General features: G+C 50.1%; 5 protein-coding genes across 5 annotated transcripts; 1 reads left to right on the top strand and 4 right to left on the bottom strand.

Moving 5' to 3' along the window:
• Positions 1-535: 535 nt before the first annotated feature.
• TrAFT101_007101 (uncharacterized protein) lies at positions 536-3,369 on the bottom strand (the record flags this gene model as incomplete). Its single annotated transcript, XM_024900688.1, has 3 exons — positions 536-1,732; positions 1,794-2,749; positions 2,871-3,369. The coding sequence occupies 3 exons, from the start codon at positions 3,367-3,369 to the stop codon at positions 536-538; spliced, it is 2,652 nt and encodes an 883-aa protein (XP_024758751.1).
• A 292-nt stretch (positions 3,370-3,661) lies between these two features.
• TrAFT101_007100 (uncharacterized protein) lies at positions 3,662-4,093 on the bottom strand (the record flags this gene model as incomplete). The annotated part of the gene is made up of 1 exon (XM_024903451.2): positions 3,662-4,093. The coding sequence occupies one exon, from the start codon at positions 4,091-4,093 to the stop codon at positions 3,662-3,664; it is 432 nt and encodes a 143-aa protein (XP_024758750.2).
• A 2,173-nt stretch (positions 4,094-6,266) lies between these two features.
• On the bottom strand, positions 6,267-8,110 carry TrAFT101_007099 (uncharacterized protein; the record flags this gene model as incomplete). Its single annotated transcript, XM_024908564.2, has 4 exons — positions 6,267-6,380; positions 6,572-7,450; positions 7,593-7,781; positions 7,841-8,110. 4 exons carry the CDS (start codon positions 8,108-8,110, stop codon positions 6,267-6,269), a joined length of 1,452 nt encoding a protein of 483 aa, XP_024758749.1.
• Positions 8,111-8,467: 357 nt separating this feature from the next.
• Positions 8,468-10,255, top strand: TrAFT101_007098 (uncharacterized protein). Its single transcript, XM_066127961.1, has 3 exons — positions 8,468-8,667; positions 8,763-9,979; positions 10,048-10,255. Exons 2-3 carry the CDS (start codon positions 9,212-9,214, stop codon positions 10,075-10,077), a joined length of 798 nt encoding a protein of 265 aa, XP_065984075.1. The 5' UTR covers positions 8,468-8,667; positions 8,763-9,211; the 3' UTR covers positions 10,078-10,255.
• A 1,968-nt stretch (positions 10,256-12,223) lies between these two features.
• Positions 12,224-12,593, bottom strand: TrAFT101_007097 (uncharacterized protein; the record flags this gene model as incomplete). Its single annotated transcript, XM_066127960.1, has 2 exons — positions 12,224-12,461; positions 12,535-12,593. The coding sequence occupies 2 exons, from the start codon at positions 12,591-12,593 to the stop codon at positions 12,224-12,226; spliced, it is 297 nt and encodes a 98-aa protein (XP_065984074.1).
• Between the last annotated feature and the right edge of the window lie 127 nt (positions 12,594-12,720).

The following is a 12,720-nucleotide window of genomic DNA, read 5'->3' as shown; positions in this document are numbered from 1 at the left end:
GCTGGAGCCCATATAAATGGCAAGGCTACGGTATCGCTCGGTGGGTAACCCGTTTGATATGCCGCAGCCTAGTGCTGCATAGTGCGGCAAGGCGATTCAGCGCACGATAAGATGCGGTAGCTTGATGCACTTTGCATGGATTCTAGAGCAAGCGAAAATTTTTATAAAATCGTCATACTACTCTTTTGACTATGATATCCAGAAAAAACTACAAGGTATGGAGCAAATTTCATGTAATAAAAATAAATAAAATAAACCCTCCACTGCACCCATCCGTCCAATAAACATGTAATCCCTCATACATATCCCCTGTGGCAGCCCCCCTTGGAGCCGCTTTTGTGTCTTCCAAGTCATAGTCGAAAAAAGTCAAAAGAGAAAAGAAAAGAAAAAAAAAAAAGCCCTCACAAATCGCTCCAGCATGTGTGCGCCGTCCCAAAAATAAATCGAAACCGTAACATCGATAGGCCGCAATTTCAGATCAAACAGGCATCTCATATCGCCATCACACCACAGCGCCTTGAAAACACGTCATAATTCACAGCGACAGACCGTGAAGCCCATTTGTTGCATATCCATCGCCGTGGTAGTTTACCCCTTGCAGCTGCTTCCCGTAGTCTATGCTCCCGAGACCCAGCCCCAGCTCCGAAGGTGACACTTCCTCTCCCGAGCTGAGGCTCTCGTCGCTCATGCTGAGCACGCTCTGCGGCGGCGCAGGGTTGTTTCCAAATTCATCAATATTGAAGTTGCTCAGGTCCCACGCATCCGGTGACCATTCGCTGCCAGTGGAATTCACTGTCATTGCAGCTTCGATGCTGGCGCCTCCGTAAATCACATCGTACACATTGTTCATTCCGCTGTCCATGGATCCGACCAATGCCTCCCAGTCAGCGCCCGACAAGTTGTTGTTGGACTTGCCCACGGGCTGTGCGTTGTTCATGTAGTCCTGGCCGCCGTTCGGCAATCCCATGGGCTGTCCCTGCATGTTGGTAGGAGGGGAGCCAGCGTGCTTGGTCGTGAATGGAGTGTCGTTGAGCGAAAGATAATCTAGATTCTGCCTTGCCTGAGCATTCGGAGAAAGCCTAGATGTCCGCGATATTGAGGGCTGGCGATCCTGTCGGTGCCCGTCAAATGATTGGCGAGAAGTGGGCTGCGGCCGGCCATCTACGTTGGAGCCCTGAACACTTGACATGCTACCCATCCAGCGCTTGTCCTGATGGCGTGTCAGATCGGCCTCGCTTACCGAGCCCTGGTATTGAGAGCCTAGAGATGGTGAATTCTGCTTGGGGTAGCTTGTCGGGGGCGATGCGCGCCGGGAGCTGGCTGCCGTTGATGCCTTGCGAGCATGCTTGTTTGTCGGTATCGGACCCGAAGGATCACTGACGGTGATGAGCACATTGGCGGCTCGTTCCAGATCCACGAAACCAGGTGACTGGTTCTTGCGAAGGGTCTTGAGGACATCGTTCACCAGTCGCTCATCCTCGCGCAACAGCTTGCTGTCGCGTTTCAGATCAATGGTCTGGTAAAGAAGAGTGAGAGCGCACAAGGCCAAAAGGTCGCATTTATTCATGCAGAAGGAGAATGACAAGTTACGCTCTTCGAGAAGCTCTGCAATCTGGATAATGTGTTTGCTGGATTCGCTAATGGACATGAGTGCTGGAGCAGCCTTGGGCCCAAGGCTTGAGCCAACGGCTGGTCGATAGATTAGTGTGCGGATATAGTAGTACGTGAGTGCCTGCAGTATAGCTTGTGAGTCATTTTGTGCCAACAGTAACCATCATGGCGTTTGCACTTACCAACAAAGGCGATCGGCTGCCGGTGACATCTGTTGACGGCTTACCCTGAGCGAAATTGAGTCTCAGGTGAGCCGGCAACTCGTCATACCAGGCATCTAGTTCGGCCTCAAAGGCGCCCATCTGCTGCAGCGAGAGGTCGTAGTTGGCCGCCGCAGGGTAGTTTTTATCAAGGATACGAGCGAGAATGCGTGTTGCCCGGAAGAGCGCAAGGGCGCTGGAGATGCGTGTATATTCTCCTGGCAGTGTAGGCTGGAAGCCCTTCTCTGTTACGTATTCGTCATCAGTGTCGGACGGATATTCCGCCTGGACATCCTCTTCCTTCAGCATCTTGGGGAGACCAGTGATGGCGGCTGTCATGGTATCCAGGGCGTACAACGTCCAGAAGACCTTCTTTCTGGTCTCAAGAGTCAAGGCACCAAAGGAAAATCGCTTTTGGCTCTGGTGTAGACCAAGTCTATGAGACAAACCCACAGCAACGCACTTGTAGTGCTGAAGGCGACGATAGTCGGCGCGGACAGTGCAGTAGAGGAGAGCCAACACGAGGCACTGTAATGTGCTCATAGTGTTTTCTAGAATGAGAGCATCAAGTGCCTTTGTCCATTGATATTCGCAAGCAGCAATTTGCTGGAGGTCTGGAGACTCGGATGAGAGACCTGCAAGAGAAAAGACTAGGTAGAGCTGTGCAAGCTTATAGTTGCCCTTGACTCTTTCCGGGTCATTGACAAACTCCTCGTAGATGCGGAGAAAGGTAGGCTTATGAAGAACAGGGAAGAGAGGAGCCCATTCTTGGAAGAAGACGTTGACGCATCTATCCGAGAAGAGGCGAGGAGGTATTTTTGATGACTGTTCTGACATCTTGGCAACCAGAGGAGTGCTGCCTTGAATATGCAAAAAGGCATCAGGAGTGAAATCACTGCATGGTTTGCCACTGTCTTGCATCTTCCTTTTGAGGGAGGCTATGTGAAAAGACGTTAGTTCACAAATGAAATTTGGAAAGGGCTGGTAAAAATGGCACTGTAGATGCATTGCATGCGTATTTGCTTAGGAACACGCATAGGCAGCACAAATATGACATACCGATAAAGGCGCGCCCACTCGAGGAGCCCATAAAGTAGGAATCAGAGTTCTCGACACCCAGAAGCAGTTGTGTAGCTTGTACTCTGAAGGTGTCTTCCTTCATGGTGGGTGAATCTTTCGGGCCATCCGGCGACACCGGCGTGGCCATGGATGTGACTGAAGGCTTCCGTCGCGGACCGCCATTAATATTTCCGTGCATCGCAGAGAGCATATCGATTTTCTCATCCTTCTCATCCAGCAGATCCTTGAGCTCGCGGACTTCGCCCTCTAGCACACGAACCCGCTCCTCCAGAGACTCTGTATATCCACGGGGGAACGCACGCCGGCTCAGCTTGTCGCTGGTGCGGCACTCGAAGCCAACCGAAGAACATTGTGAACATGTGGGACGAACGCCATCGCAGCGAATCTTTTTACTCCTGCAGCGGTCACAGGCCTGGGCGATTCGGCTCTGGGCACTACTGCCCACCTTGATGACTTTCATAGGCAGGATGCCCGGCATGGTGGTGATTGCGATCCGAGCGCTCGATTACAGAATGGGAAACGGAGAATCGGTGATGTTGGTCAAGGCGTTGGGGAGAGCAAACGAGCTGCTGACTGGGGCTTTCTTCGCCCACCAGCCGTGGTCGGCGCAACAAGTGTTGGATCGTCGAAGCCGCTTGGATAAATTCCGGTTGGTCACAAACTATTTCTTTCTTTCGGGAAACACAGCGAGTGGAAGTCGAAAATCACCATGAGGCTCTTGGCTCGGTACAAGGAATTTTCATGCGTCGTCTTCCTCGATTCCTTGGTCGTCAGCGTGAGACACGGAGAGAAGAATATTGTGGGGGGGTGAGAGATGAAAGGAAAAGAAATGGAAGAGCGAAGACAGGAGCAGGCGAGTGGAGCCTAAAAGGGCAGAGCAGGGCGTGGCAAGCAATTAAATCCCGGGGAAGGGGATTGGACAGCGCCGCTAAGCAGAAAGCAGTGCGTGAGGCTTCCTTCTGGGCCACAGGCGCTTGCTCCCCGTAGCGCTCCGTAGGCCAGCGCGCAGCAGGGTTGTTAGCGCTACAGGCACTAAAATGGCAGCGGGCAGGACAGCGCTTTGGCAGCACTCCAATCTGGAAATCTCCGTTCATCCACGTCGTCCACGCCCGCCTCCTATTATCCCCTCTGGGTGCCTCTGTTCGTCTGCATGGGAAAAGAAATGCAGCCAACGATTGCTGGTGCAAGCTAATAGGGCTCATCGCCACCGTAACTGGCCAGGTCCATGCCTCGAGGCCCCACCCCTCAGCGTCCTTTTCGTTGGGTCTGCTTGACGTAGTTCTCTCTCTTCATCCCTCGCGTTCGCTAGTGCGCCCCCTGTAGACCACGAGATGTGAGCACCTCTCCCCACACCGGCTCTCTTTAGCCACCGTGACGCCGCTGCTTGCACGGAGTACTTTGACTGTGAAGGGGTTTTGCCATCGATCGACTCATGATGCTGGCTGGTGATTTGTTCCTCTGTGGTAGATTTCGGCAGATGTCGCGGTGACAGCTGCTACTAACCGCTTAGTGGTCCGCCTTGCGCTCTGGTGATGGGACAACGCCATGTTCGGCGACAGAATAAGCAGGCCATCTGTCTTACAGCCGATTGCAGGGCGAAGAGGGAACCCTAACCCATCATCGCGACATTTTAGCCCGGTCGCCGCATTGCATAATACCCACCTCGGCCGCGAAAATGTTTTCTCGGTGTTCGACGCCTGGGACCTGGATACGATACGACGTGCTGTAGGAAATGCAGCCCATCGCCCCAGCAATATCGGCCAACGCCAGCTGGGCCATCAAGCGATATACTAGCACACACACGTTCGTCTCTTTCGATGGCATACCGCAGCGGCTTACTTGCACACGCAGGGCCGTCGGGCTCTAGACCAGCGTCTACATCCTGCCACTGAGCTAGCGCAGAAATAAATCTCGACTTATGGCCTGATTTACCCCAGATTTCCCGCTGGTTGGCCCCCTAAGGCGCACATGGTGCGGGGTGGGAAAAGCCGGGGAGCAGCAGCTCTTCTCATAGGCCTCTCTGCGGACTCGTACTGTATGGTACGTCCAGTCCGCCACAGGAAATGCTGCGGACTTTCATAGGTCATGTCTGTCCGTATCAGCCAATGCTTCTGCTATGCTGCGTGCTGTGGCTGGCACCCAGAAGTTTCGTTTCTTCTATTTCCTTCCGAGAACAGAAATGGCTTCAGAGGCGTCTGTGAACCGCTCTGTGCTTTTCCGCTCCTTTGCAGCCAGCATAAAGCCCATCACCTGTCTACGCAACGCCCAAACGGCAGTACCGGAATCGAACAATGATCGGGTTATCAGGCCTCCGCCATACCGTTGGATTTGCAGCAGACATGGCCACTGGCTGGTGAGTGTTAAGCATGACAGCGGATGGACACCGGCAGAGCCGGACCCTTGCCGAGATGGTGTCAGGGTTTTGTGATTCCGTGACTCGGACATAGTGCAGGAGTACGCCGGCTGCTGGAACAATCAATGCCACAAAGATTCCATTTAGGCAGCGATAAGCCGGGTTTGGGAGGTACCAATTCTCTGCTTGACCTTGTAGCCATCATCCACCATCTCCAGGGTCCCAAGCGCCCTGGCTGAACCACTCCCACCACACCCATTCCTGAACTGCACTCCATCTTTGCAATTGCTTTGATCCATAACCCACTATGGCTCATTTAGCATCTCTCATGGTGCCTGTCGGCACATCTATTAGCCCTCGCGGCCATAATTAGCCCTCACTATCCCCAGCCTGTTCCGTATTTTGCGCCATAATTGTAGGCTAGTGGTATTCGTTTCATCGTCTTCCCCTTGTCTTACAGTTAGAAGCGTAAGCCACACCCAAAGAAGGTGTGTCTGGAAGAAAAGAGCTCGAAGTTTAAAGTCATTCCTCAAATTCGGCTTGTTATGTCATGCAAGCGGAATGATTAAAAAGATCACGAGATCTGCTTCTTTTTGCGTGCTGGTGAATATTTTCTGGGGCGAATTAAGGCATCATGTTTTATCTGATATCAGCAGGGCTCTGGTACGATTAAATCTGGTCAATCTAGCAGTGATATCCAAACTCAAACAATCACATGCATGTTTGTTATGAGCCATCGAACGTTCAACCCGCATTTTAGTGCCATTTTCGTCAATAGTTTGAGTCTTAGTTCTTTCGTTTTTCGAGTGGGCTCGCGATGCAAACCCGGCTCAGAATTGGTCCAAGCTATAGACAGCATTTGGCTTGGCCCGTCGTCTTGGCTATATGTTTCCTATGTCGGGTCAAGCCGGCGCAAATGCATCTTCAATCGTCGATCCCCACGCTAAGGCTAAGAAGAGTTTGATCCTTGGAGCGCGCTCCCCCGGCTTGCTCATCCCACGCCGCTTAGCCATTTCGGCTACCTAGCTGAATTCGTCGTCCTCATTGGACGCCAGGTTAGACGCTTGCTCATTTTGAGTATCTTCCATAGACCCGAGATATGTCACCACGCGAGCGTCCAGAAGCAGCCTCGCCTTCTGTGATATTACGTGGTTGCATTAGCATTTATCCAGACATGAGTTTTAGATTGCAGTGGCCCGTCTTCCGTCCTGTTCAAGCACGGCCATCTACCGGACGCCTAGCTTGGCCCCGGACCGTCGGAATTAGGTGGACAACAGAAGCCATGCCGCAGCTAAAAGACAATGAAAGATGAAGAAATAATGCATACCTCGTTTTCTAGCGCGGCCGCCGCACCCTGCAAGATTTGCGCTTCAAGATCTCTTAGCTTCTCAGCCGCTAACATGCACTCCACGCGGGGTTGATTTGCTGCCTGCGATTGCTCCGTTGCCCCGTACGAGATCTCCGTCGTGATTCTGTCCAGCTGAGAGGAAACCCGCTCCTCCAGCACAGCTACAGCTCGGAGCTTAAAAATTTGGCATAAAGGGTGATCTTGGATGAGAGATTCGAATTCGCCGGTTCGTCCAGTGACATCCTCGTCTTGCCAGAGTAGCCTTAGTTCACGACCTCCCGACGTGTCTTGCACCACTCGGAACGCAAGACCATCTTCCTCATTGAGAATTAGTAGATACAATAATGGGCTGTGCCAATAGAAATTTCCCTCCGTAAGAGATAACTGCACAGTTCGTGGGCCTTTGTAGATGTGAAGTTTAGCTTTCCCCAGAGGGTCGTCAGGCAAGGCGTCAAGGTGCAGTGCTAGCTCTTTTACAGCGGATTCCTGGTCGATGAAGCCATAGCTAAACAGCATCTCGGCCGCTGACTTGGCCTCTCCGTACGAGATGGTGATCTCCTCCCCTGATGACACCCCAGATTCCGAGCTCGGAAGCAGAACCACGTCGCCATCGGGAGTTTCGTCATAGCGCGCCAAGTAGTTAGGCGAGTGATTTGCCATATCTAGCCCAGGGACCATGGCATGGCCAGCGTGGGGGAGTTCTAGGCATCGTGAACGGTATAGGGCATCAGCCAAGATCCAATCTTCCATCATCTCTGGTTCGCCGAAGAGATCGTTCCAAAAGGGTAGTGCTGATGCCTTTTCGGAAAGCTCGTCGTATTCACGGGAAAGCACGGAGAGCTTTGCGTTTACCGAGGACTATGTTCACATTATAGGAGTTAGTAAAGGATTGAGTGGCAGCCCCTGTTCACATGTCATGAGACGCATCTAGTTATAATTGCAGAAAAGAAATTACTGGCTTCGGTGCTGTTGTTAAAAAAAAAAAGGGACATTGATTTACCTCGAGAGATGTGCCTTGTAAAAACTCTCTCTCATCGCTTGTCCACATGGTGGGAACGCTGATTGATCGGGGCAAGAACTTGATATACTCAGTCCATGGCGTTGAGGCACATCCCTTGTTACCTGGAGAGCTTCTTCTTGATAGAATAAGATGTGCTAGCAGATATAGCAGGATATCGCCCCTGGTGCTCTCTCTGGATATCAGCATCATCGCCGTTTTCAGAGCTCCATCTCCCGGATGATACTTACTTGGTGTCCAGCAACCTCAAGGAGCTGTCTGAAATTCTGATCAACTTTGGCATACGCCTCCACAGCTTCGGCAGATAAAACAAGCTCTCGGGGTATTCGGATGATTGCTGCTGTGCTGGAGGCATCGTCGCTCACGCCAGGGATATCGTTCTTGGCCACGAGGCCAAGCCCTTTGCCGTCAATGCTTCGTACCTCTGCGCTTCTAAATTCCACGTCATTTAAGAGGGCCCAAGCCGGCAAGGCTTCGATTGGCAGCTGAGATGCCGCCATGCTAAAATAATAAAATCCGAAGACGCGAGAATTTATCTGAGATATAGAATCTAGTGTCGCCTTGAAGAAATCGTCCGTTGTTAAAGGTGCGAGCAAGCTCTTGGCATGTGCTAAGCAATAAGGCAAGATGTCAAAAGTACCTATAGGCGGGGCGGGTACCTACCTATAAACGACAAAGACGTGCAGCTTGGCGTGCTCTGCTAGCATTTCCAAGTACCTACTTTATCTTAATAAGTACAAGATCTCCAAAAGATATCATTCGCTACCTACCTCGAACGACAAAGCGTCACCCACTTTTTGCATATGCCGGCCCAAAATTATTTTCCTTTTTGCGACATCATTGAAGTATTCTTAGAAGTATCCTTATCGACCTCTTTGCTGCAAGTTATCCCCAAGCATACAATTATTTCTGCTTCTCTCTCTCTTTCCCCTCCATCGATCGACTCGATAATTCCCTCCCGCCATGCCTCGCGATCCCCTCATTGGGCTTGTGGGCAAGCCATCGGCCGGGAAGAGCAGTACGCTCAACAGCTTGACAGACGCTTCCTCCAAAGTTGGTCGGTAGAATCTTGCTCTTTTTATTGCTTTGGTCGAGAAAGACAGCGCAAAGACACCAAGCTACTGGTCCTAATACTAACATCAATTTCTATAGGCAACTTCCCGTGAATAATCGCCCGCCCACCCCATACCCGCCCACACAAGAGCTCACGAAGCTGACTTGGACTTTTTTTTTTGTTCTTGTGCGACAGATTTACCACCATTGATCCTCAGCGAGCGATAGGATACCTCCAGATCGACTGCGCATGCGCGCGCTTCAAGCTATCAGACAGATGCAAGCCCAACTACGGATCTTGTGATGAGGGTCGACGGTCTGTGCCTATCGAGCTTCTCGATGTAGCTGGACTGGTACCAGGCGCCCACCAAGGCCGCGGCTTGGGAAACAAATTCTTGGACGACTTGCGACATGCCGATGCGCTGATTCACGTTGTCGATGCATCTGGGACAGTCGATGCCGAGGGCAAGGAGACTAGAGGCTACGACCCTTCAGTGGATATCGCCTGGTTGCGAAGCGAAGTTGTTGCGTGGATCTTGGGCAATCTCATGTCGAAATGGGGAGGTATCAAACGACGACACATCGCAGTCAAGGCTACCGCCGTAGAGACATTACAGAATCAGTTCTCCGGATATGGATCTACTACCGTAACAGTTCAGCGGACGATAGATCGCTCAGGCGTAAAAGAGCCTCTGGAGGAGTGGTCTGACGAGACGATTGAGCACATTGTCAACTGCTTCATAGACGAGAAATTCCCGACGGTAATAGCACTCAACAAGATCGACCACCCAGATGCGGACAAGAACATTGCAAAGATTGCCAAAATGCAGGATCCTAATACCGTCGTACTCTGTTCGGCCATTTCAGAAATCTTCCTGAGGAAGATGGCGAAGCAAGGGTACATCAAGTACGTGGAGGGAAGCGAGTTTGTCGACACGAGAGAGGATCTCATCGAACAAGGTGACCCTACCGGCGGCGGCCTCAAAGAACTCGACGAAAAGAACCGCAATCGGATAGAAAACCTGAAAGACATGGTGCTATACCGCTTCGGTTCGACAGGAGTCGTGCAAGTGCTGTCGAAGGCGGCCGAACTGCTTGGTTTAGTACCCATCTTCCCAGTCCGGAATACATCGACATTCAGTTCTGGGGCGTCAGACTCCAAGTTTGTCTTTAGGGATTGCGTATTGGTTAAGAAGGGATCTACGGTAGGCGATGTTGCTCGTAAGGTGATGGGCGATGCTCCAATTGCCTTTGTGGAAGGAATTGGTAACATGAGAGTATCTGAAGATGACGTTGTCGCGGTAGGGAAGAATGATGTGAGTTTTTACAAAGATATGGCGATTTTTAAGGAGGTGGAACATGTTTGCTAACTAGTTCACTACAGATTTTATCATTCAAAGTTGGACGAGCATGAGAGATTTGATGAAGATGGTTGATTTAATCTTTCTAATAGAATAGTTTCTGATGTGTGTACATGCATTCGTGAAAAATATTTGTATTATGATCATGTGCTCATGGAAGAAATAATGACGACTCTTCAAAGGCACTAAGCTCGAACTCTTGTTGTAAGCTATATTGTGAGTTGAAAGATGGGTGTAAAAATGAAGAACTAATGCAGCTCTCTCTTTTTAATTAAGCTAGGCTGTCCTCGGCTGGGGCGTACGAGTCAAGAGTCTCGTGGCTGCTCACAAAGGAGTTGTTGGCTGCTTTCCTCCCTTGCTTCTTGATGTGAGAACTGCAGGCCAGGTCGAACGTTAGCTTTTCCGTTGTAACAGCCATAGGCAGCAGATCTGCTGCCGGGAACGAGAGGTTCCCGTCTGGCAGGACCAGCCTGCTTCTCAAAGTCCTCTTTAGTGCCAATGTTCCTAGGATCTTTGATACCACCTTTTGGCCGAATGTGCTTGATCACGAGTCCGCGCGGCCAGCTGCCTCTACCAACGTCGGACAGATTAGCCACAGCCTCGCACCGGTTTCTACGTATGCCTTCTTGGCCCCAATTAACCCCGTACACTGGTTATTCTTTATAAACTCCTCCGAAAAAAATCCAAGCGTCTTCGTTCCGTCTGAAAAACTATTCTCTGTCTTTGTCGGGTCGTATTCAGTGTGCCATAGGCCCTCCAGATAATTAAGTTTGGTGCTGATATTCTTGCCGGCGTTAGGTTCTTGAATTCAACTTCCGTCAAGCTCGCTGCCACGAGGTCTTCTTCTTGTTTTGTTTGATCTTTTGTTCTAGATAGCTTCGTTAGATGAAATAGAGAGCTTATTTCAACATCAGAAAAGATCCAGTCGCCCAAAAGAGGCGGTTTAAATAAATGAGCTTAAAGGTGTTGTTGAACATAGTAAAGTATATGTAATTACTGACTGTGTGGATGCAGAAGTAGCTCTCCGCAGGGCAGGGTTATGTGATACCATGCCTCAACGGGAGTCTTCAATGTCCAAGTTGATGGAATTCTTTTTGTCCTTCAGCTGTAAACATCCTCATGTGGAAATTGTTGATTTGTAAGATGAATCCAAGCTTCTACTGGGTGTTTAAAGCCAATGATCCTGATTACTCTTCATCGTGCACACTCGCTGACCTAATGATAGCAACGATCCGTTTGCAATGCCAAAACCTATAGTTCACTTCGTGAGGAAGAGAGAGGACTCCTCCTGATAGTTAAGACCATAATATATATATATATATATACTTGATGCCTTATCCCGTTGATCATAAGATTGTATAATACCTTGTCGATTCATTATGCTGATAATTGTTGTAAGAAAACCTCGACCCAAGAGGACCATCAACTAGGTCCAAGACGGTCGGAATTGTTTTTCTCGGATCCCTGGTGACAAGTCTCCTCGGGCACGTTCTCAATACGAGGCTCGTTGTCTAGTAGCTGTTTTAGGCTTGGATGATGGGCGTCCACAGCTATCAGCCTCGAGATAATTTTCGAAGACTCTTATAGGGCGATGACTTTGCCGTTTATGTTATTTTTCATTGTCCAGATGAATGGATGAATTAATCTGGCGGCTGTATGAGGCCTGGTACTTGTATTGCTACCTTCGGTGTTGGAAGTTTTGCGCGTGAACATGCGTCCACGCAATGAGTGACACTCCAGAAAGAACCATTGGAGGTCTTGGAGAAGCTGCGTCATTGATCTCTTTTCTGCGCTGAGATGCTCCATGGCATCCACCGACGCAGGTCTTGGAGAACTGTATTTGGTGCGTTTTGTCCGAGCGATGCGGTAGTAGGTTCTACATCACCCTTAGTAACATGGACTTTTGTTTGCATTAACAGTGTTGAGTGATGACTTACTTGGACCGGACCGATTCTTCCGAATGAGTTTTGACGGCCAGAATTTATCCATTTCTTGGTTATGCTCTTCCCAGTGCTCTTCCTGTTGTTTTGATATAAACTGAGCAGAAAGCGCCAGAGCCACCATCTGCTCCCTTCTTCCAAGGCGAGCTCTATATTATCGCTTCCTTAAGTATAGCAAAGGCATGGTATTTTTGTGATAGCTCCTTTAAACACTCGGGAGACAAAACAGCCAATTCAGACAGCAAGGGCCCCAACCGTATTAGATATTTAGTCTTTCATAGTCCTGCACCTTCTTCCACCCGTCGGACGGGTGTTCCTCCATTAATTCTTTGGAGAAGATCCCCCGGGTTGTGGCACCGCCCCTGAGCACGTTCTGGTCCTTTTTCGGATCATACTCGCTATGCCAAATGCTCTCCCAGCTTCCAATATTGCGCTCCCTGAGAGTGGGCCGTCGAACGTTGTATTTGTTGCTAGTTCCTGTAAACAGCAACCAGATTCTTGGGTGCTTCAGTAATTGGTCTATGCCTTGTATGAATTGTATCTGTCATAAGAATATCGCAGCTTTGGTACGCATTGGTGCTTTGCGTAGCTGACTTCTTCAATGTGTAGGTTGCCTTTATCGTGGCCATTTTCATCCAGCTAGCTTCTCATTTTGCGGCGGCAGTTTTTGTGTATCATATGCTAAAGCCTTGCACACCAATGTCCAAGTCTATCATAATGGCTGAGTCTTGAGTGCTAAAGAGCTCTCAGATCCGG

This window comes from Trichoderma asperellum, chromosome 4, assembly GCF_020647865.1.
Source record: "Trichoderma asperellum chromosome 4, complete sequence".
Classification (NCBI taxonomy): domain Eukaryota; kingdom Fungi; phylum Ascomycota; class Sordariomycetes; order Hypocreales; family Hypocreaceae; genus Trichoderma; species Trichoderma asperellum.
The sequence above is the reverse complement of the archived record's forward strand: the minus strand, read 5'-3'. Positions and strand labels throughout refer to the sequence as shown.